Source organism: Aspergillus chevalieri, chromosome 5, assembly GCF_016861735.1.
Source record: "Aspergillus chevalieri M1 DNA, chromosome 5, nearly complete sequence".
Classification (NCBI taxonomy): Eukaryota; Fungi; Ascomycota; class Eurotiomycetes; order Eurotiales; family Aspergillaceae; genus Aspergillus; species Aspergillus chevalieri.
The window spans coordinates 2412340-2435192 of record NC_057366.1 but is presented as its reverse complement, the minus strand read 5'-3'; the positions used below and the strand labels follow the sequence as shown (position 1 = coordinate 2435192).

General features: G+C 48.5%; 5 protein-coding genes across 5 annotated transcripts; 3 read left to right on the top strand and 2 right to left on the bottom strand.

The window, feature by feature from the left end:
• Nucleotides 1–17: 17 nt before the first annotated feature.
• Nucleotides 18–3948, top strand: SMC5 (DNA repair ATPase SMC5; the record flags this gene model as incomplete). Its single annotated transcript, XM_043280623.1, has 6 exons — nt 18–494; nt 559–1470; nt 1524–2414; nt 2476–2548; nt 2600–2727; nt 2776–3948. The coding sequence occupies 6 exons, from the start codon at nt 18–20 to the stop codon at nt 3946–3948; spliced, it is 3654 nt and encodes a 1217-aa protein (XP_043138184.1).
• Nucleotides 3949–4599: 651 nt separating this feature from the next.
• On the bottom strand, nt 4600–5717 carry ACHE_50859S (uncharacterized protein; the record flags this gene model as incomplete). The annotated part of the gene is made up of 2 exons (XM_043280622.1): nt 4600–5282; nt 5339–5717. The coding sequence occupies 2 exons, from the start codon at nt 5715–5717 to the stop codon at nt 4600–4602; spliced, it is 1062 nt and encodes a 353-aa protein (XP_043138183.1).
• A 5975-nt stretch (nt 5718–11692) lies between these two features.
• ACHE_50858A (uncharacterized protein) lies at nt 11693–12076 on the top strand (the record flags this gene model as incomplete). Its single annotated transcript, XM_043280621.1, has 1 exon — nt 11693–12076. One exon carries the CDS (start codon nt 11693–11695, stop codon nt 12074–12076), a length of 384 nt encoding a protein of 127 aa, XP_043138182.1.
• Nucleotides 12077–17753: 5677 nt separating this feature from the next.
• ACHE_50857S (ankyrin repeat and BTB/POZ domain protein) lies at nt 17754–19838 on the bottom strand (the record flags this gene model as incomplete). The annotated part of the gene is made up of 3 exons (XM_043280620.1): nt 17754–19332; nt 19407–19492; nt 19599–19838. The coding sequence occupies 3 exons, from the start codon at nt 19836–19838 to the stop codon at nt 17754–17756; spliced, it is 1905 nt and encodes a 634-aa protein (XP_043138181.1).
• Nucleotides 19839–20486: 648 nt separating this feature from the next.
• nimA (serine/threonine protein kinase nimA) lies at nt 20487–22703 on the top strand (the record flags this gene model as incomplete). The annotated part of the gene is made up of 3 exons (XM_043280618.1): nt 20487–20538; nt 20594–20646; nt 20712–22703. The coding sequence occupies 3 exons, from the start codon at nt 20487–20489 to the stop codon at nt 22701–22703; spliced, it is 2097 nt and encodes a 698-aa protein (XP_043138180.1).
• Between the last annotated feature and the right edge of the window lie 150 nt (nt 22704–22853).

Here is a 22853-nt window from a genome sequence, read left to right as displayed (position 1 = left end):
CTCGTTTATCTAACACGATGCCTTCTTTGCCAACGGTCTCTCGCCGCCGACAACGGTCAGAGGAGGATACCGATGCGGCCTCTCCCACACCCACGCAGTCTTCGACTGGCAGCAAACGCCGACGATTACAATCTCCTGTGGAACATGATGATGATAATGATGGCAATGATACGGGTGATGAGGGCGCAGATCAGGAAACGGATACTGGGGAGGGTGGGCCAAAGCCTTCTACACAGGCTAGCATGAGTATGAATGGGACGCAGGCTACACAGACGCAAGCTACGCAGTTAAACGGCAGTCAAGCGCAAAGTGAGCCTGATGCAAATGGCTATAAACCCGGTTCTATTGTGCGGATTAAGGTTAATGATTTTGTTACCTATACGTCTGCGGAGTTCTTCCCTGGTCCGAAGCTGAACATGGTTATTGGACCGAACGGAACGGGAAAGAGTACCTTGGTGTGCGCAATATGCTTAGGTCTAGGATGGGGTCCGCAGGTACGGAACGAGAAATACCCCTGCTTGTGTTGCGAGTTGCTGATGATGGACTTCTACTGTGCAGCACTTAGGACGTGCCAAAGACCCCGGTGAATTCGTCAAGCATGGCTGCCGAGAAGCTAGTATTGAGATCGAGCTTGCAGGAGGGACCCGTTTTCGTCGAAACCCAGTTGTGCGTCGAGTTATCAAACGGGATGGCAACAAGAGTTTCTTCTTTCTAAACGACAAGCCTGTGGGCCGCAACAAGGTGTACGAACTCGCTCAGTCTTTTGCTATTCAAATCGACAATCTTTGCCAGTTTCTGCCGCAAGACAAGGTAGCGGAGTTTGCTGCGCTTACACCAATTGAATTGCTCCACTCGACGCAGAGGGCTGCTGCGGGGCCGGAGATGCTTGAGTGGCATGAGAGTTTGAAGAAGCTGAGAGCTCAACAGAAGAAACTGCAAACTGATAACCAGGCTGATAAGGACCTGCTTGCGAACCTCGAAAACCGACAAGAAATGCAGAGGGCGGATGTTGAACGGATGCGACAGAGGGCTGAAATCAAGAGAAAGATTGAGATGATGGAGTTCTCGAGACCCGTTACGCAATACAAAGACCACCACCAGCGATATGAAGCCGCAAAAGAAAATACGTCGAAACTCAGGCAAGAGCTTCAGCAGCTCGAAGCAGAGCTAGAACCAGCGTTCAGGGTGTTGAATGCAAAGAGGGACTATTGCACGTCATTGAATGATGCCGTTAAGGAACAGGAAAAACTCATCGATCAAGCGAGCAATTCAGCCAAGGAACTTGCAAAGAAGATTGAGCAACGTGAAGACTCGATAAAGGATCTGGCGGGACAAATCGAGGCTGAGAGGAAGTCTGCTGCCACGCACAAGCAGGAACAGAATCGAATTCATCAGACCGTCAACAAGCTCAAACGCCAAATGGAGGAGGAGCCTGTAGAATTCAATGTTGACTGGTACAATGAGAGAATTGTGAGTACTGTGCGGGCATAATAAACAAGAGCATTAGCTGACTCTGATCACAGAGAGAGAAACGACAGGAAATGCGAAACCTGATGGCTCGCGGTGAAAGTATCAAAGACGAACGGCGACCAATTTTCGAGGCGCTTAATGATAGGAAGATGCGTATACATCAGGCAGAGCGACAGCTATCCAACCTCGATTCTGTTTCTGGGCGGCAAGAAACGAAGCTTGAAACCCTATCGCACGACACGTACACGGCCTACAAATGGCTCTTGGACAACCAAGACAAGTTCGAAAAAGAAGTCTTTGCTCCGCCGATTGTCTCATGCTCTGTCAAAGATCCAAAATACGCCGATGCCCTCGAGTCATTAATGCAGAAGAATGACTACCTGGCCTTCACGACTCAGAGCCGTAACGATTTCAGAACTTTGCAGAAGTACCTAAGCATAGACATGAAGCTTTCCGATATCAGTATCAAGACAAGCTCTGTCCCTCTGGACCGCTTCCAGCCTTCTTTGTCGGATGGGGAGATTCGCCAATTTGGGTTCGATGGCTGGGCGAAGGACTATCTCAACGGCCCAGATCCTGTGATTGCCGTCCTCTGCAGCGAAAACCGATTGCATCAAACACCTATCGGTCTTCGCGATATCAACGATGATGAGTACAATCGGATAGCGGAGGGGACAATAACCTCGTGGGTATCTGGGAAACACAGCTATCAGATCTCCCGGCGCCGAGAATACGGGCCTAGTGCGACAAGTACTCGTACGAGGCAAGTCAGACGGGCGCAAGCCTGGACAACTCAGCCTGTCGAAGCATCAACGAAGCATGAATTACAACAGAGAGTCCAGGTTCTTAGAGATGAACTTCGGGAGTTCGAAGAAAAGGCGAATGCTGGTAGAGCCAGACTTGAGCAGTTGGGCAGAGAGCATGGAGACATCAAACGCGAAATGGTATTTCCATTCTTTATTTCCCCTCTGCAAATGCGACTGCTAATGTAACATTCCCTTGTAGGAGGAGCTTGAACGAGAGAAATCCGATAGGCAAACCGCTCATACGAACTTCAGGGCAATTCCTGAAAAGATCAGTATGTTGGTCCCCTGTCTTCTTCAGCCGTCATCCATCTAACGTTCTGTAGGTCAACAGGAAGCCAAGCTGAAAAGTATGGAGAGCATCTCTGAAGGAGTCAAAGCCAGGGTGCGTGGCATCCGGGATCAACAAGATCGATTATCGATTAAAAAAGCTGAAGCGACAATTGAATACGCTGTACGTGTAGAACGCTACATCTTCCGTCTATCCCGGCTAATAAAATAGCGTGCGGTCGAGAAACTTCGCAAATTGCATGAGCAACACATTACAACAAGAGTCCGACAGATCGAGGCGATTTCTGATTTTGACACACTAGAGCACCGCAGCGAGGAACAGCGCACAATCCAGAAACAGAAAGAGGCCGAAGTAACGGAAGCAATGGCCTACCTTAAGTCGGCATCGGAAATTGGCAAAAAGTTGATGAAGGAAGCCAGCGCAATCGTCAAAGCTTCCAAACGCCAACCCGATTTGGAAGAATTCCTTAAAACGCTGTCGGATTACACCAGCGAACGGCTGGAGGCGGATATTGATTCAGAAAAGGCACGGCTTGAACTCACCCAGGGAGGAAGCAATAACGTGATTAAGGAATTCGAAGAGCGCGAGCGTCAAATCAACAAACTGCGCAGCAAGCTTGCAGACTTCGAGAGCCAACTGAGTGATTTCAACTATGCCATCAACGAAGTCCGCAGCAAATGGGAGCCGAAACTAGATGCGCTCGTCAAGAAAATCAGTGACGCATTTTCTGACTCCTTTGCCCGCATCGGCTGCGCAGGTCAAGTCGCCTTAGACAAAGCCGGCGAGGAGCCAACGCCAATCGACGCAGCGAACGGCGAAAGACCAATAGGGACGGCGGGCGACAGCGATTTCGACCAATGGTCGATCCAGATCCACGTCAAATTCCGCGAGAGCGAAGGTCTCTCACTTCTTGACTCGCATCGCCAATCCGGAGGCGAGAGAGCAGTCAGCACGATCTTCTATCTAATGGCGCTCCAGTCTCTCTCCGCTTCACCATTCCGCGTCGTCGACGAGATCAATCAGGGTATGGATCCGCGCAACGAGCGAATGGTGCACGAGCGCCTGGTGGATATCGCCTGTGCCCACACCACCACTGCCAATTCCACAACCGCCAGTAACGACGACGAGAGTGTGGGCGGTGGAGGTGGTGGCCAATACTTCCTGATTACGCCTAAACTCCTCAGCGGATTGGTCTATAAGCCTGGTATGAGGGTACTGTGTATTGTCAGTGGCGAACATATGCCGCCGGACTACAGTCAGTTGAACTTTGGGCATGTTGTGGAGAGGCTGCGGGCTGTGAAGACTGCTCACGGTGCTAATGCCAAGGGGAAGGGGAGGGCCATTAAGTCTCCTGTTCAGAGGGTTAATGGTGTTTCTGCTTAAAACTCCTTTTGTAGTGTTTGGTTTCTTTTTTCTATTTTTTGGATACCTTGTGTGTATGTTTCTCATGATGTTTCTTATTACTCGCCTTTGGACGGTATTTGTTATTTCTGTATATTTATTATTCCTTGGGAGTTGTACATACATGAAGATGAGACTCGTGAAGTGTTGAATTGTCGTAGTCTGATGTAGTTGTGTTCCTTTCTTACTCAAGACTATCATAATGCTTAGAAGTCTCTTAAACCTTTCAGTCTACATGTGATTATAAATTCAAACACAAAGTATTCAGTTCAAGTCATGTCACGTCAATTGATTGATCGAAACAAATGAAATGACAAAAGAAAATCATCAATCCCCAAATCAACATGAATCAGTCCTTGGACTCATCATTTTTCGCTTTCCTCCCTTTTCCCATCCAATGATCCCGCTCTTCACCGAAAAGGGCAAGAATGTACAAGAAGTCAAAAAGAAAAAATATACACATGAAAGATAAAGTAAAAAATTGAAACATAGACAAGGGTATCATCAAGAACTCAAATCAAATCAAATCAAACCAGAGCAGAAATCACCGGAAGAAGGGGGTATCATGGTTTGTAGCCGATATCGAAGTCGACCAATGGTTTTTCTTTTCTTTTCTCTTTTTTTATTCTTTGTTTATACAACAGCTGCAACAGGACGGCCGCTGTGGCATCCCCTCTCATGGCGCTTCATGTTGCTGCGCACAGAGAAGGCCTTTCCACATCCCGCATGTGTGCAGCGGAAAGGCTTCTCACCAGTGTGGCTGTGCGAGTGAATACGCAGGCTGGAGGGCCGCGAGAAAGCCTTGTGGCAGGTCCGGCAGATGTACCGGTCGTGGTTCTGCTGGTAGGGCGCGGTGTTGGAGGGAGGGAAGTAGTGGTGGTGTTGCCAAGCAGGGTTGACGGGAGAGATCATCTGCTGAGGAGCTGCTGCCACGGGGGCGGGAGCGGGAGCCATCGCGGGAGCTGGTCTGGTGTGGTAGTAGACTGTGGGGGCGGGAGCAGCGGTGGTAGCAGGAGCAGGAGCAGCGGTCTCAACGGGAGAAGAAGCGTACGTCACGCTGGGGGCGGGAGAAGCGTAGGGGCCGGCTTGGATGGAGCCCTGGCTGGAGATAGAGGAACGGTCCGCTGGGAGAGCGATGGTGTGCTGGAGAGCCTTGTCGTTGACGGACGAGGCAGAGGGAGAGTGGCTGGCCCGGTGGAAGGTCGAGCCGGGGCGCATTGGAGGAGTAGGAGGCAAGCAGACGGGAACAGTAGCCGTGACGGGTTCGTAGGCCCGCGACTGAGGGCGGGAGTCAGGAGAAGCCATTCTCTGGCGCTCTGCGGTTTGTTAGTTACTGCGATCCTTGTATTCTTCGGGGGGGGAATCCACATACTGGCTGGGTGCATGGCAGCGCTGTCAGCACCCTCGAAGAGAGTCGAGATGGAGGGCAAGGTGCATTTAGGCTGGTCCTCAACAGGAGGCGAGAGAGGAGGCTGAGGAGAGCGCGAGTAGTAGGAGGTAGGAGTAGGAGCAGCCGTGAAGTAGGACTTGTCATCGAACTTGAAAGACTTGGAGGAAGGAGGGCTGTAGAGAGGACGCTTGGGGAGATAGTCCGGCCCGTGAGAGATCAGGTTTGCGACATCCATGGTGGAGAGTGTGGTGTAATAGAGTAGGTGCGGTAGGTTGGTACGTGTAGTATGGAATGTTTGTCGTCTAGATGCGAAGTTGGATGTTGAGGCTGGAACTGACAGTGAATGGAGGGAACCAGCCATATAAGTACCACTTCGTATATCAGAACCTCCCCTCTTACATACTTTCCCCCCTCGGGATAGTCAATGGTGGGGAAAAGCAACAAGAGACAAGCGTTCGGAGGGAGTAGTGGAGGCGATTGTCCCACGGGACTTGCGAAAGGGCCGTTTCTGCTAATATTAACCATCTACGTAAGTTAATTCTTGGAGTATAACTAGACGAGCACCAGCGGGCGATCAAACACTACTGCACTGGGCGGGAGACGCCGACAGAAAGCGAACAACCGGAGATGACGTTTGTGACGGTAATTTTACTAGTTGTATTATTGACAAGGATTCGATGGCTCCGCTTCAAAGCTTATTTGATGACCGTAATTACCGTACCCTGTCAGCGTAGCTCGACGAGAACGCCCGATCCGGTTAGTCTGGATGGGTCTGTCGCAAGGTTTCTTTCCGTGGTCCCACTTTTCTGCTTAGCCCTGGTGGGTCCCACATGGTACGTACACCTTCTGTATTGTATTATGTATCAGAGAGGGAAATGTATTTTACCGGGGATTATGGAGGGGAGGACTTCGGTTAGTGGATTAGTGCAGATCCACGGATGATTTTCTCTTTTTTATTTTAGTCTCTTATTTTCTTTTCTTTTTTTCCTATTTTCTTTTTTAATACATATGCTACTGTACAGGCTTGGGCTTACCTGTCAGAAAAATGAATAGAAGCCCCATCAACGGCCGATTCCTCGTTTAGGGTTAGCGCGAGTCCTGGTAATTGTTGCCGCACGATCCCTTTTTGTTTGTAGTGTTTGGAGTCCCAAAGCGGGATCGAATTCGCTTGTTAATGCCCTCTTGAGTGTCTAACTTTGTAACTCTCCATGTACCGAAACTCAACTTGCTTCTAACTCAGAATAAGAAAATAAAATTAAGGAAACAAAAAAGCATACCTATACGAAAGCTCATACAGAGAAAGATTACTCCTGATTTTTTTTTTTTCACTGCTACTCCTGACAAGCGGGGGATCGATTCAAAGTGGGCTGTGTTGGTCCTAATGGGAAATGTCTCCGTGCGCTGAGATAGTAGCCCAGAGCCTTGGTCAACCCCGGAAGACCTCTGCTTGGCCAGTTGCCCGGCATAAGAAAAAGAAAGAAAGCAAAGTGATGCATCGTGCATCTGGCGCATAAGCGAAATTCCAATCCTTACTGACTGCTTTTACGGAGTACGGCGATTCTCGCTGCGGTCATGGATCGCCCGTGCAGCAACAGGTCGGATGACTGGTCATCGGATGTCTGCTTTTTTTGCTGTTTACTCTGCATTTGATCTTCTGATCTTGATAGTTGCATATAGCTGGGCAGCTGTAGTATACGAGTTCAACTGACGAATCCTATGTAGCACCATCCCGTACTCTGTAGAGAATGAGTACGGGAAGACAGGGGGGATCTACCACGATGAATCGATAGCCCCGGTTGATAACCCAAAATTTTCCAGATTCACGACGGCTTCAATTAAAAGAAAATAAAAACCAATTGTTCCTGGGCATTTAACCTCGGGTCGATAAAAATCGAGTGTGGACGGACCAAGATCTATCTGACCAAAAAGGGTTATGGAGACGACTTTTGAGGATCATCCGGTTTATCCTGGGTGAATGGTTCTGGAATTGATCAGTGCGGGACGCGTACACTGTACCCTATTCCGAGCCTGTACTCTTGTACAGTGCTCGAGACGAAGACTCAATTTTTGTTTACTTTTGCCGTCTGCTTCACATACATTACTATTGAGTTGTTTATTATTATGGTCGAAAAAAATTGAAGGATGTGACTCGGAGGAACATACAGCTGATTTTCTTTTCTGCGGATCCTTCCGCTGACCCGGTTGCCCGATCGGGTAACCAGCCTCATGAGCCTCCCAAGCACAATGCTACTGTCTCCATACCAGTACACACAATAGTAATATAATAATGCAGTCGCAGGATCTGGACACACAAACACAAACGCCAAAAGTACACGATACCGAACACTAGTGAGTCACCGGTCGGTCGCCAACACATCTCCTGTCGGATTTTCCGTCCAGGGACAGGGCAGCAGGGCGACGGAGAGTGTCCGGAGATCTACAGATCCTACAGCAGAGTTACCACAAGACTACAAAATAGGAGTCGCACAGTATTGAAATTGTACAGTAGCATCACTTCGGTCGTACACCGTCACAAAGCCTCGTGGAGAGTCTGACCTTAACCTTGTCCCTAATGCTACCGTCTCAACTGTACTCCCCGGTACAGGTATCTGTGCTTCTCTGTACGTCGCCTAACTAAACGAAGTACAAATTGACCGGTCTCCTATTCGTCCGACGATCCACCGACGGGGCCCGCGAACGGTGCCGAAGATCCTCCCAGTGATCATCGCCCGTGACTGTGGTCTTGGTTTCTTCCAGAACATGGCCTTGGATTCACGAATCCATGGTTACGAGGCGACAGTTGTGGATAGGTTCCATGGAATATCTGTACAGAGTACCATCGAGCAGCAAAAACTGACAGAATGGAATGTCTAGCATTTAACCAGAGTTAAGAGAAAGTGTCTTGTATCAACTTTGGATAAATGTTTCTGTTCCTGAATACAACGGGTGACAGACGATCGTGTCCTACCACCGAGGACATTTCCTTTTTGAGCGATGACTTGAGTTACACCCGTGAGAGTCCTGCTCTTACATGTAAGAAGATTTGCAATCTGACCCGTGTAAACTAGCAACTTAACTGCGAAGATCACGATCAGATCCTTTCAACCCCCTTCCCTCGAGTGCAAAATTACTCTCTGTAGTGTACCTCCTTTTCCTTGTCATAACTGGGAAAACTTCGGATGAGCAGACTAACACTTGGTGGGCCAATTATAGGGCGGTCGGAGATAAAATATTGCGGCGACTATGCACATAGGCTGAATAATAGTGCACACCCTGCTATACATAGTTGTACATAGAGGGGTGTATCGATAAGACTATTGATAACACGGGCGCAAATGATGTGCGGGATCCGCCAACGCTTTCCAACGTCTCCAGCTTACGAACTGAAACTCTATTGCTCTTGGAGCTTTCCCTTTGCGGACATCAGCCGAGCCGAGGCTGAGCATCATTGGCCAGTGCTTTAGCCGGCACTGGTATTTCAGCCTAATTGCCGAAGTCTGTCATGACATAACACTATGCTTGCTTTGTCATTTGTACAACTGAAGTTGGTGATAACAAAAATGGCTGTTGAGACTATTGGCGGCAGATGATCACATTGTTTGTTTTTAGTTTCCTTGTTTCTTTTTCTGTCTCTCCTGACAGGCCATACTGGTAGTATGTTTTACTACGGGATGTGCCGTATATGCAGGAGACATTAACACCAAATACGGCTGTGACACTAACTTTTCCTGCATCGGCGATTATGCTTACTATAGTACACAGACAGCAGGCAGGCAAGGCAGCCAGGATGGATAATCGGAACAGGTGTATTCCGTATTGATTGAGAGGAGCTGGGCTCAGCCTGCTGCGACTGTTTGTTTTGATTCTTAATTTCACGAACTTGTGTCATTAAACTGACTCAAGATTTCATCGTCGGGTTCCGTGGCTTAGTTGATGATTCCGAGATATGTCTCGGGACATGTCTAGTCCCAGCTAGTGGTATTCGGAAGGACAGGAGGCATCGTGACTGGTGAACACCCAAGTGCATAACGGATACATACTTTTTGGGCATACAGACAGGTTACAGACGACTGACATACTTTGAACATGAAACAGTCGAATTCATGGTCCTTCTCCAATACACAGTGCCAGTATATCCCTCAGAGCAGCAAACTTTACTCTTGCCCCAACCTTGTTTCTGACAAGACACGGCACAAAAGACAATCTCTTAGAGTTTGGCATGGCATGACCAATGCCGTCACGACTCAGTTGGAGTTGCTCCTCTCTACTCTGTTCGCACTGGGAGTGCAGTACTCGCCCGAGTACATCTAGAAAAGTGGACCAGCCAAGCTTCGCCTCAGAGCCAACTGACGTATGTCACGGAAAGTCTTTACCCTTCGAACTTCACCGCTAAGGGGAATAAACTTTTTCTCTGGGCCTTCTGCTTTAACTTTGATATACACCAGATTGCACCGTTTAGTTATCTACCACGATCTGATTGTCTGTACTGTACTTGGACTAGTTAAGGGTCGAAGATCTCGTTTTGCGTACAGATGGCTCTGCAACCTGTTGGTTTGCCTTCTTTGGGCGGCACAGGGTATGTCTACATAGCATAGCGTAGCGCGGGTACTTCAAGCCAGACCGCCACGTTGACTGGTCAAGGCGCTGATCTTCATCATCCGCGGCTGGGCAGGTAGTAAAAGCAAGTGTGGCTGTTTGCAATGTGAACAGTGTACTGCTGAAAGAACAAGGGATTTCCCTGTTGGAGTGTACGAGTACGCATACATTCTCCTTCCTACTTTTAGCGCTTCGCACACAGTGCTCCTAGTGTCAGCATTTCGGAAATATCATCGGCAATGGCCTGTTTCCGACGGAAGTCGACAATACACCCACCCCATAATAATCTGATATCCATAACACTATGTAGGATCCCAAGGCATCACCATTATTGTCTACATTAGTGCACCATCTGTATCAATCAATCAACAACCCTGTCAACCAGGATACTTACCTCATTAGGAATAGTAGGGAACTGCTGGCGCGGGCGTCGAACTCAGAACGGACGCCAAGAGCCGCTTGCACAGCCAATGATATTTCTGCATCCCTGTTATTTCACGTGGCAGAAGTGGGCTTTTGCGACCCGCCTGCAGCCGGTCGTTCGGGCCTTCCCGAGTTTGGCATTCAAGCCGATGCATTACAGCGAAATACCGTATTGTAGGGATGAGCATAGGACAGGGTGTCTGAGGATTGTCTCTTAGCGATACATACGTACAGATCCGTGCATTATTGGGCTGATCCATGATCCTCCTCCTTTTTTTTTTTTTTCTTCTCTCTGCGAAAGGCCAAGATCTTGAAAAGGAGTTACAGAAAAAAAAAAAAAAAAGTAACTGAGATATTGATACATGGCGAGGAATAGTTCTCTAAGCGAAGCAATGTACGCGTTGTGGCAGCTTCGTTAACGATTTCCCTAATAATCAAAAATTCCTGCTGACTGAGCCGATGGGACCCGACCGAGTCGGATCGAATCAGTCTCGGTTCTTGTCCGTAACCGATATCAACTCGGGATCTCTGCTCCTTTGTACTGACAGAGTCGCTGTTGGTAAAATTAACGCGGCGCAAAGGTCTCGTCTGTGCACTCGAGTACATACTTTGCTGTAAAGGATAAAAACGAACATCGTTATATAACCCATAATAGAACCTCGATACTGTACCGAGGATATTATCTATTCTAGAGCACCACGCTACTCTTCCCGCTGTCAATCTGACCCACCCAGAACCACGATTGAGCCCTTTCACTGACAGACAGTTCTCGACCATTTTTCAGGTGCGGGACAAACAATGTTCAATCGTGCGCTTCTGGTAGGCTTGTCCTAAATCCACTTGTTCCACTGGTTGCATAGATTATTCAGCGGAGGTTCCTGGTCAGAATAGGAAGTCGGAGCCTATGTTCTCGCTTGTTTGGGATACTGGTCATGCGAGCTGGTTTCGAGCAATTTCGTTGAGACCACTGTGTCAGGTTTGGGGTTGGTTGAACCAAAGTATGGATTCGGTTCTACCATACCTGTTTCGATGTTGCTTTCTGGAAACTGACACGTTATTTATCGCCTGAGGTATCAATTATGAATGCCTTGTAGTGATGGCATTCATTCATCATGTGGCGGTTTTTCACTGTCTAAAGTTGTTTCTCCTGTTTACGAATTTTTGAGAATGAATACAGCCAGGGATGTAGAATAGCTCATCGCCTTGCTGAATGAAGTGGAGTCAAACGACCAACCATTGCATCACAAGCAGTGGACTCCAGTCAGAAGGGTCTCCCTCGTATCCTTGATACAATAGCAAGGAAAGTGACTTGCCAGCATGGGACAATCAGTAAAACGGAAGGGTAACAAAGAGATGAATGCAGAACCTATATTAGTGGATGAAAGCTTGTTTCCGGAATTTCTGCATGAAAAGGTCAATTCGTTTAGGGTTGCCATCCATGCGTTTACACGGCAGAATTTCCGCCAGAGACTGGAGGAGCCTTGCGGTGAAACTACTCGTGTAGGCGCTTTTATAGAACATGTTGAGAGCTTGTCAGATGACACGGAAGGCAATGAGGTCGTCAAACGTTTGCAAATCATTTGCTGTGTGCTTAACTGGATCGTGGTTGCTTTTGACGATAGCTACATTTACTTTACAGTAAAAGAATTATTGAAGATCGAGAACTGGCAGTACCAACTGTTCAAGGCCTCTCCAAAGTGAGTGCCCTAACCCGATCATCGTCATATTCTGTCACCAAACTTTTCCGGGCTTTCGCTCCCTTGAGAAATTCATCAAGAACATATCTTGCATCTCGAGGACTATATACACACTACCACTCATGCATGCATACTCCCCACATTCGCGTAAGTACTTGGGTAGGATGAAGTTCCACGTCCAATCGTTGCGTAACATATCTCGACCCATTGATCTCCCCGCAGCAGCAGAAGACTGACAAAATTTCAGCCAGAAGGTTCTCGCGCAGCACGGTGTGAGATTCCTCTTGGGTAGAATTACAGAGGAAAACCAGAGGCCGGGATTCTCTCTACCAAATCGTTTCGGGAAACGTGTGACAGCACCAGTTCATTGCGAATGCGCGGTGGCCCTTCAAGTAATTCACCGGCAGTCAGTTGAATTGGCGCATCAAAATTGTCTTGCCCCGCATGTTGGCACTTCTTGGAGAGTTTACAATGTGCGGGCATGAGTTTTACACTAGGGGTCGCATCCAAATGCGTGCTTCCCTCTGAAGTACCCCGACCCTGAGATCAGACAAGCAGGGCTATCCGAGGAGCAGAGCACAAAGATCTTCAAGTCATTCTGTGGTGGCTTGTTGAAATCGTATGTGTGGCGCCTGCCTACAGGAGCAAGAGAGATTGCGCATGCTCTCAGCGGAAAGACAGCGGTATAGGAGTACACGGAGCTTTAATTTCTCGATGGATATGTTCGATAACGAATAGAATCTAACATCGGTAGAAGCGAACGCGGTCAGACCTGCCTGCGCCTCTTTTGTCGATGTTTTGGTTTACATGGAAATGAAGAACGGCACTGTACATTGTCGTAGAGAACTGTATTATCAAATGGCCAGTTCCAGCCAGTACGATAGCGGATCGGAAATCAGCAATAGTCTTCTGGCCATAGCTTCCAGCTTACTGGCCGGTAAAAAGGCCAAGTAGCCACGTCCACGCCAAGTGTAGACCCTGCCAAGGCAAATCATCATTTAACTTTACTATATACAGAATCGCATACAAACCCTATCCCTATTCTGGCACTTTATTCGACTGTCACGTTACGAAACCGTAACCGACACCCTGTAAACAATCCACAACCCCGTAGATCCTGAGATCGTAACGACTACCGAAAACGGTAAAGTCTACAGCCTCAGGCCGACAAATCCGCAGATCCGCAAGCGTGGCAGGTTCGGGATCTTACTGAGATAGGCTTAGAGGATTTGCCAGGTGAAAGGAGGGGCCAGGGGAGCAAAGCAAAGGCGAAGGATTACGTATCTACAGATGGACTCGGGAGGCCGGTCAAGCTTACTGCAATGAGAAGGCCAAACGACCCGGTGCCGTGCATGGAGGATCGACAATGGCGGGAGGGTCTTTTTAGGGCGAACTTTATTGTTTACAGTACGGTACTGTTGTTACATACGCGTTTCGTACCAGTCTAGCTAAATGCAGGATAGACTGCATCAAAATCTCCGAATATAGTTTCAGGTCCCGCCAAGACACAGAAAAAGAAATATTCGAGATTTTCCTATTGGTTGTCGATGATCGGCTTGCGGTGTGCAAAGTTTACAAGACTTGTTACAACTCTGTAACGTCGTATGCTATGCTATGTCTGTGTCTGTGGTTACTTCTCGGTCTGTTGCCGAGAACCTCTCAACTCTCGACTTTACCCGATCATCCTCCGATGTTTTAACTGTCCTAACCACAGTCGGATAGCAGTTGCCAACATGAGGCGTGCGCACGAGTACAGCACAGGCACATAACACAGTATATCAGAGCACTTGTGGTAGATCCTACTGTAATCCACAACAAATCCCTCAGGGCTTGACCGTACCAATCCGTCAATCAGCATCAAAATAGCCAGTATACACTACATCATAAGGGAAGCGCCGCAGTGGCAGCGGCAGCGGCAGCCTCAGTCATCATTGCCACATGCAGAGCATAAGACTACGCAAGCAGGGTGCGGTTTAATAGCTATTGTCATCGTCATTTGCTTCCTTCTGTTCTGCTCTTCGTAATGTGATAAGATATGTGCAGGATGTGTTGTTTCAGAGTGCTTTTTTCTTTTCTTGGGCGGCGCAATAACTGAATATGGTTTTGCCGTGGTGTTTCTTTTTCTGTATACGAGTGCTCCGTACAGGCTGTGTACGCCTACGTAGGACGCAGAGTAATGCTTCGTCTCATGTGATGTGATGGTTTTGAAGAAAGTGATATCATCCTATGCCGGTAGATGTCTGTAGATGATCTATGGAAACGGTATACTACGGAGAATTAAGGCGACGCCATGAGAACAGACAGTATGGATGTAGAGTGTTGTCATGGCACGCCTGATATATCGAGATGTATATTTCCGCACCATAATCTCATGCAAATAGACAATATAGTCACACAGGATACATATGTATACTTGTAGACAATGCTCTGTCCCCATGCAGAGATCAATCATAACCATTCCCATCCGTCCGATCTCCAAAAAACAGCCAATGCCGTGCTACATCCTTCCAATCGACATCTCTCGTATACTCCCGTGCATCTCCTCGGCAGGCCCTTGCGTCTGACCGTTGGAGTTGGTCAGAGCTCTTCGTCCGTAAATGACAGATCCGATGGATACATTACAGACGGACAACCCTGTTTACAGGATGCATATGCGTGCAAGTATGTAAGCATGTACGGAGTAGGTATGAATACCCAAGGCCACTATGTAATCAATCATAAGACGAGATCGTAACAAGACGTAATGCGTCTTTCGTCTCGCCTCCAATACAACCATGACAGGACATGGCGACGGCAGACGGACGGATGGGATTCAGTTTCTGGCCTCTTGCAGGTTAACCCACGCTCCTGGTTTTTGTATGTCTGTGTACAAGTATTGTATGCACGCAGCCAAGGAAAATATACTGCTCTGGGTATAGCCAGGATCAGGAAATACCGCAACACAACCATGCTCCGCGACTACTGCACAAAGAGTAAAGCCCATCCCGACAGAGAGGTTTCCCCTCGTCCGCATCGGTCTTGTGTCACCAGTATGGCGAAAATGAATAATAATCCCTGTTGGCGTGGAGTCCTAGGGACGTTCGCATGGGGGACGGGCGAGACCGGGTCTTTATAGTAAGCATAAACAGTTAACTAATTAGAATGGCCCTTATCATTTCGCCATCTAGTGAGTTCCTGTGTCTTGGTGAACGACTGCGGCAGATGAATGACTAGCTTTTGATTCTGGCCACGCTTCGGTATCACAAAGGAAGCACATCAGGTACTGAGGCAGAGGGAAATCAGTCTTGTGAAACGGTACCTTCAAAGGAGCCTTTGCCTCGTGTCCTCCTCTTTCCCCACTGTTAATGTCACCGGCCCACCATGAGAGATTATTGTTGCTATCTCCATGCGGAGTTGACAGCCTCCTGTACTCCGTTGAGTGTAGGAAAAAAACATCTCAAAGAGAATATGCCGGGTTGAAACCGGTAGAGTTTTAGCCGGTGAAGTCATACAAATTCACCGAACTGGGACATCGGCATGCACATACATCCAGGCTGCGCAGGAAGAGCATCCATCGTAGATTATCGCACCAATCAATATGACATCTCCGCACTGGCGCCGGTGTTGCCGATCCGCAGCTTGTATTCCGCTCGATAACAACCCATAGAAATTTTGGACACGCGGATAATAATAATATACGGTGATAATCCTGTGGCAACGAATATAAACTTCGCGCCTTTTAGCTATCAAGCGTCGTCGCCCAACGTCGTTTCCGCACGAGTACAACATGATTGGTACGCAAAACCCCCGAAATCACCAGCCATGCGCTTCCCACGAAGATCCGCGACGGAATTGCCCGACGAGGTCCTGTGGTCAGAAACCAGTTACAGGCCTCGAATCAGCCTCTGGAGATCAGATCATCCTCTTTCATCGCGCAGTGCCGATGTATGTATGTACGCAATTGCAGGGCCGGCTCTTCCTTGTGATCGGTTGTTGCAGCAGTAGTACTTGTGCAAGTACGGAGTAGTAATATTCCGATTTCAGTCGCCGTGACTGGCCATGGATCACAATCCTTTTTTTTTTTCTTTTCTCCCTTCCTGCGCTGCCTCAAACTCAGTGCCAGTCAATGTACATATACGCCGTATTGGCTGGCTGCGAGGCATATTCAAAGAGTCACACCGTACCTGATGTATGGAGCAGCATCCTTTAGCCCACGGAGTACACCGAACAGACATGTCGCACATCCCTACCCATCCTTCGTTTTAATAATAATAGAGGCTTACTATACCTGCACACCGGAGATGATCTTCCTTCTGGGATAAGTTGCATCTCTTTCAAGCCATCCAGCCCAATCTATGGCTAGCTCCGTGTCGCGTGTCGGAGATGAATGAAACTTTGGCCCCCATAGTAACATGAGGCTTTCAAAGTTCGAACAAACCATCTTTCCCCTTTCTCGATTAATAGAATTCCCATTTCGACCTCCCTTTCTCTTTCTACTCCGTACTCTTGCTTTTGGGTTTCTCCAATCTTGTTTCCATGTGCCCAAGAATGTACCAGCGGGAGTAACCGCCGGCGATGACGAGGAATTCCCGGCCCCCCTGCGACCCTGGAGAGAGCCTGTGCACAGACTCAAAGTGGCGTGGCATGCATCATTCCGTCCATGTATTCCCCAAAACTCGTGGACAGCACTGACAACTGGCTGGTCTTACCGCTGCGGCTCGCCTGTCAGGCTGGGTATGATGATATCCCGTCGGATCAGGGCGTTGGAAGTGTATGTGAGAAGACGAGGCATATACGGCTGTACGGTGTTGATTCCTTGTAACCAACACTAGCACCATCGACCATCATCATCGCCGTCGCCGTCGCTATCGCTATCGCCCGCCGATAGTAGCAGCAACCGTAATCCAAACTTCGAGGGCGCGTGAACTAGTTATCGTACTGTCCGTATTTATGGTCTAACTGACCGAGTGGTTGTACGGGGTACTCTTTTATGCCGTACATCGTAACATAACACATCCCGCTGCGTATCAGCTGAAAAGACTCGGATTGGGTATTTTGTGTTTGTCCTAGTGCACATCGACTGAGGCTGAGCATTTCTGTAACAGCAGATGACCTTTGAGTCATGGAATTAATGGCAAGGGTCAGAGGGACATTGCTTCTGCTGAGGAGGTTGTACTCAGCTGACAAACAAATTGGCCACGTGAGATCACGTCTGAATGATGCCCATGTTTGCATGCCTATGGATGGCAGTTATTTGGAATGGGAGAACTTTGCTAGCATTCTGAATGTCAAAGATTTTTAGTATGTAGATAGAGTCGAGGCTTGTTCTAGATAGTAAGTTGAGAAAGAGTTGGCAGCGTATGGGTTCATATAATCTGGTCATTCACAAGACAACTGGACCCTATGCGTTGGTATACCATAAGTAGAAGTAGTGGAAAACAACCGGCAGCATCGTCTGGCTGCAAGAAGATACGTACACGCTCGTCTGGTCTTCGTGTTCTACAAATCAAAGCAAAAATGTCAATATGAAAATACCAAAATATGATGTGGTATGCCATGCTATTCACTGAGCTCGTGTATATATACTGGTTGTTTTTCATACTCCATTCTATCCTTCCTGATTCTAGTCACTGTATATATCCAAAAGTAGTGCAATCGTACGTCTCGCCGGATTTATATATATATGGTCGAAGCTGCCTCAATCACGCCTCCAAGTTGAGGTTCTCGAGCAACTGATCCAATTTGTCCATGAGGATCTGGTAGTTAATTGCATCCTTGGAGAATTCATCGTTCGTAACTTCGCCGTCCAAGGTCTCAAACACTGGGGCATCTTGCCCTTCTTGAGGTCGTTTCTGTGATGCAACTTGAGCAACATCTGCTCCCTTCTCTGCAGTCTTTGGGATTTCAAGCGTTTTAACACCATCCGTGATCTTGCTAACGTCCTCAGTATTATCGGTTTCAGTGTCCTTTGATTGTACCTCTCTTTCCATCATTTCCTGAACACCAGCATCGTCGAATCTCAAACGGAAACGCTCTCCAAGGTAAAAGCGGATGTCATCCAACATTTCAATGGTATCGGTCTCCTGTCTTCCTTTAACCCTGAAGGCCGATTCTTCAATCAATTCCGCAAACTCAGGAGTGTCGATGTGGGCTTCCAGCCGATATGCCAGATATCGAGCCGCGAATTCTTCCAGGCGTTGGACCCGGGTCAACCAAGCAGCGCGAACGATGGAGTAGATATCAAGTTCATCCTCTTCCGCTCCTCCTCGTGTCCTTGCAGCCTCTGCCTGTGACATGTTGCCGCTTCCAAGGGTACTGATCACAACCGCAGCCTTCGTCTTCAACTTCTCAATGAATAACATATCAGCTGCAAATAAAACATCGACAGCAACGTCGAGCGAGAAATCAGCTCTTTCTGTATAAAGAAAGGCTAGGACAATCTCGAGGACTTCCGGAGAACAGTCCACATCAATTATTTTGAGATGATTCGAAACATGCGCCTCACGGAAGCTAGAAGAGAACATGGCATGGAAGAACTCGGATCGCAGAAGCACCGCTCGATGACAAGGGAACAAAGTCGATATCTGGACCTTGTCATCTTTTGTATAAGTCTGCGACTCAGCGTCGTTGGTATCTTCCTCCGGCTCCTCCGGAACTTCATCAGCCCTAAGTAAGACGTCCGCGAAAACCGCATTGCTGCGGTCCCATTTGACCTGGTCTACTTTGGATGTTTCCATCACAATACGATTGCGAAGAACGTTCTCTCGGAACCATTCCTCCAGCTGATCCCGGCCTCGAGAAATCTCAATAGTTCTCCGCTGTCTAGCCATCCGCCGGTCTCCACTATCGAGCATGCTGTCTAGGAGACTCTGGATTTCAAGGTGTTTCGCAATCTTATCGATTCCCACAAAGACCTCCGACTCGGTAAACCCTGTTCCTGGACCACTCCGCAATTCACGAGGAGCTTCTCCAAAATATAGATATTTTATTGCCGCCACAAATGCTTGTGGTGGGATGTGACTGGGAAGTAGCCATGTTGTACTATCAGGAGCAGCGGCCAGTTTTTGTCGGAAATAAGGAGACCGTGCCGACAGTATGAACTTATGTAGGTGAAGGGACTCATCATCCACAGTGACGATAATATCCGAGGTAACAGGTTGGTCACGGACAAGAAGTGAAGAGATATGCGCAGCGAGCGGTTGAATCGGGTCGGTCGACTTGGAATAATCGTATTCGAGCAACAAGTTCCGTATACGGTCATTTAAAGCGTTGTATAGACATCTAGGAGGATATATATGTTAGCTAATGTCGTATTGAAAAGCCCAAAAGGAAGAGAGGGAAGAGAGACCGCGAACCTTTCTCCCTGGAATGTATCTCGCTCACACAACGCACCCGACTCGAGCAGAAGTCGCACCACTTCAAAATGCCCACAAAGACTGGCCTATTTAGCAGCACCATGTAAGTTTGAATCCTCGTGAAGTTACCCATGCATCCGCAACCAGACGCATTGCCGCCAGTCAACCACGCAAGGGGAGCACCGAACGTACCAAGATCAACGGAGTATAGTCGTAAGAGTCGCGGGCATTGACATTGACACCTTCAGTTATCTTCTCCTGGCAAACTTTCAAGTCACCCTGTCGACAAGCATTGCATAATTCCTCGAATGGTCGACTGAGATCTAGTGGGTTGTCATCCTTGATCGTTCCCTCCTTGATCAATTTCTTCTCATTGTGCAGGCTGATTTCTAATTGATCCTTGCGAAGTACAGTCGGTTCGTTCTCCGCCATGGCGAAGCCGTCGTAACTCTGTCTTGTCGTGTATACCTCGAAGAAGCCAATGCCAGTGATATGCTCTCGAACCTCGCGGCGGCGAGGGCGGGATGAGAAAATGCGATCATCTTATCGATAAGAATCACGTGGGGCAGCCGTTGTATTGCCACCAGAACGAGAACAGGGGTATACCATAAGATCGAGGTATCAATTGCTACCAAGGAGGAGATTATGCATTATACACCGTGTCTATATATACTCATCACATTGATATCGGGAATAGAATGTTTAATCAACTGATCGCACACAGCAAGAGATAATAACATTACTATCAGCATCATGCCTCACCGCCTGAATTTACACCGCCTGCTGCAATCAGCAAGGGCTGACTGACGCACGCCGTTGCTGGGCAACGAGGTGCAGCCAAACATCCCGTTGCATGGAGACGTTACTTGAACTCTTCTTTCTCTCTGCATCTGCGCTGCATGTTTCTGACACCACTCTCTCGTTGTATACTAACCAAACAGGTACTTTAGTAGCTTTGGCAACCCTCTATTCCGTCAATGAACTAGTCTCTTCTTCAAATAACTGAAACGCCTGTTGTCTTTTCCTTCGATTCCCCTTTTGAGACCTTAATCACCGTGGTTCAACTCTTCGACTGCCACCATGGCAATTGCTTTGGCTGAGGCAGACAAGTATGAGGTGCTGGAGAGAATTGGTAACTACTGGAGCGATCTTTTTCGTAATCCTCTGGACGCTGACCCTGGCTTCAGGTTGTGGTTCCTTTGGAATCATCCGAAAGGTCAAGCGGAAGAACGATGGTTTGGTGAGTTATAATAGGCCATGCTTAAATGAGTTTCATAACAGCTAACAACTAATGAACTTTTATAGATCCTCTGTCGCAAAGAGATCAACTACATCAAAATGTCCCAGAAGGAGCGAGAGCAGCTCACGGCCGAATTCAACATCTTGAGCTCCCTCCGTCACCCCAACATCGTCGCTTACTACCATCGTGAACATCTCAAAGCGAGCCAAGACCTATACCTGTACATGGAATATTGCGGTGGCGGAGACCTGAGTATGGTCATCAAGAACCTGAAAAAGACAAACAAATTTGCGGAAGAGGAGTTCGTCTGGCGCATCCTGGCACAGCTGGTGACAGCACTATATCGCTGCCACTATGGTACGGACGCGCCGGAAATCGGGTCAAACGTCCTTGGTCCTGCCCCCAAGCCCTCCGGTCTGAAGGGGAAACAGGCACAAATGACCATTCTGCATCGCGACTTGAAGCCCGAAAACATCTTCCTGGGTAATGACAACACAGTCAAGCTTGGTGACTTTGGTTTATCCAAGTTGATGCACTCTCACGACTTCGCATCCACCTACGTGGGAACTCCCTTCTACATGTCCCCGGAGATCTGCGCTGCAGAGAAGTATACTCTTCGTTCCGACATCTGGGCAGTTGGCTGTATCATGTACGAGCTGTGCCAGAAGGAACCCCCATTCAATGCCAGGACCCATATCCAGCTGGTGCAAAAAATTCGGGAGGGGAAGTTCCCCCCTCTACCAGAGTTCTATTCTCCCGAATTGAGAAACGTCATCGCGAGTTGCCTGCGCGTCAACCCCGACAACCGACCCGATACCGCTGCCTTGATCAATCTCCCTATTATTCGCTTGGTCCGAAAAGAGAAAGAGGTTGTCGACATCGGCAGAACGCTGCGAAAGCGTGAGGAGGTCGCTTTGCACAAAGTCAGGGACATGGAGCAGAACGTCCTCAAGATCGAAAAGGAAAAACAACAAATGAAAGCAGAGATCGAAAGCACTGTTCGCAGAGAATGGGAAGTGAAAGCTAGACTAGAAATTGACCGTCAAGTGCAGAACGAACTCGAAAAATTGCGAAGGAGGTTCGACTTCGAGGTTCACGAGAGAGTTGGTATGGAACTGGAGAAGCACAAGAGAAACAGCAATGCCCATAACGACAGCGGATTCCAGTCCAGCCACACATCGCAATCCTCTGGGGATGATCAGGAACCTTCGAATACTGACATCAGTCACCTGTCCCTGGAGTCGCCTTCGGCAAACGGGAACAAGGCAATCAAGAAGGAGACCCGTACTCCGCTGTGCCGTTCCAAGACCGTGATTGACTCCCCTATCGACATACAAATGGCCGAGCCTTCTCCAATGTCGATTGCTTCCCTTTCGTTGTCGCCACGTCGTGCGGCCGCACAGAATAATGGTCCAGGCAAGAATATCTTCGCGGACCCAGAACGGCACAAGCCTAAATGGGAACCAGCTCTGACATACTCTGACGACGAGGACGATACTCCCGACCTGCCTTCGCCGACGCGTCCCAAGGTCAGACCCGACCCATTCAAGGCCCCTGCTCGGCCACTTTTGCGGCAGAACACCGCGGCCTTCATGCAAAAACTAAGCAGCCAGCCTTCGCTTTTCCCAGCCAACCAATCTAGATTGCCTCAAGCATCGGGTAATAATGGCCAGAATGAGGCAAGACCCAAATCACCTCACCGTCGCTTGTCTAAGATTCCATCCTCTGCAAACCTTGCCGCCGATGCCGGATCTCCCACCCGCAAGACTGGTTCCAAACAACTCACGTCTAAGGCAAACGGTGGCGGGGAAGAGATGTTCAAGGCTGTGATGCAGCGCAACATGGGTGGCAGGACCCTGGTGGAGCTTGCACAGGCCAGAGCCGGAGGTCGACCCCTCGATGAGGTGAAGCGGTGCGCAAGTGACTCGCGTACTTCGAGCTCTAATCCCCTCAAGTCATCTGATCGCGAGCCACCAGCAGTGTGGGATCCCGAGAGGGATGAAATGCCCAGTCCCTTCTTGAACCGTGGAAAGAAGGTCATCCGCAACTTGAGGTGAAAAGGGTCTGAACCTATCTGGCAAATGGCTGGGACCATACCTTATATTGTCAGACAAAAATATGGACCAAAACCTACCTTTTCGATTCGTTCCGTGGCCCCAAGGAAGCCATGTACAGGCGCTTTTGCTAGGGGCATTTTGGCATACTAT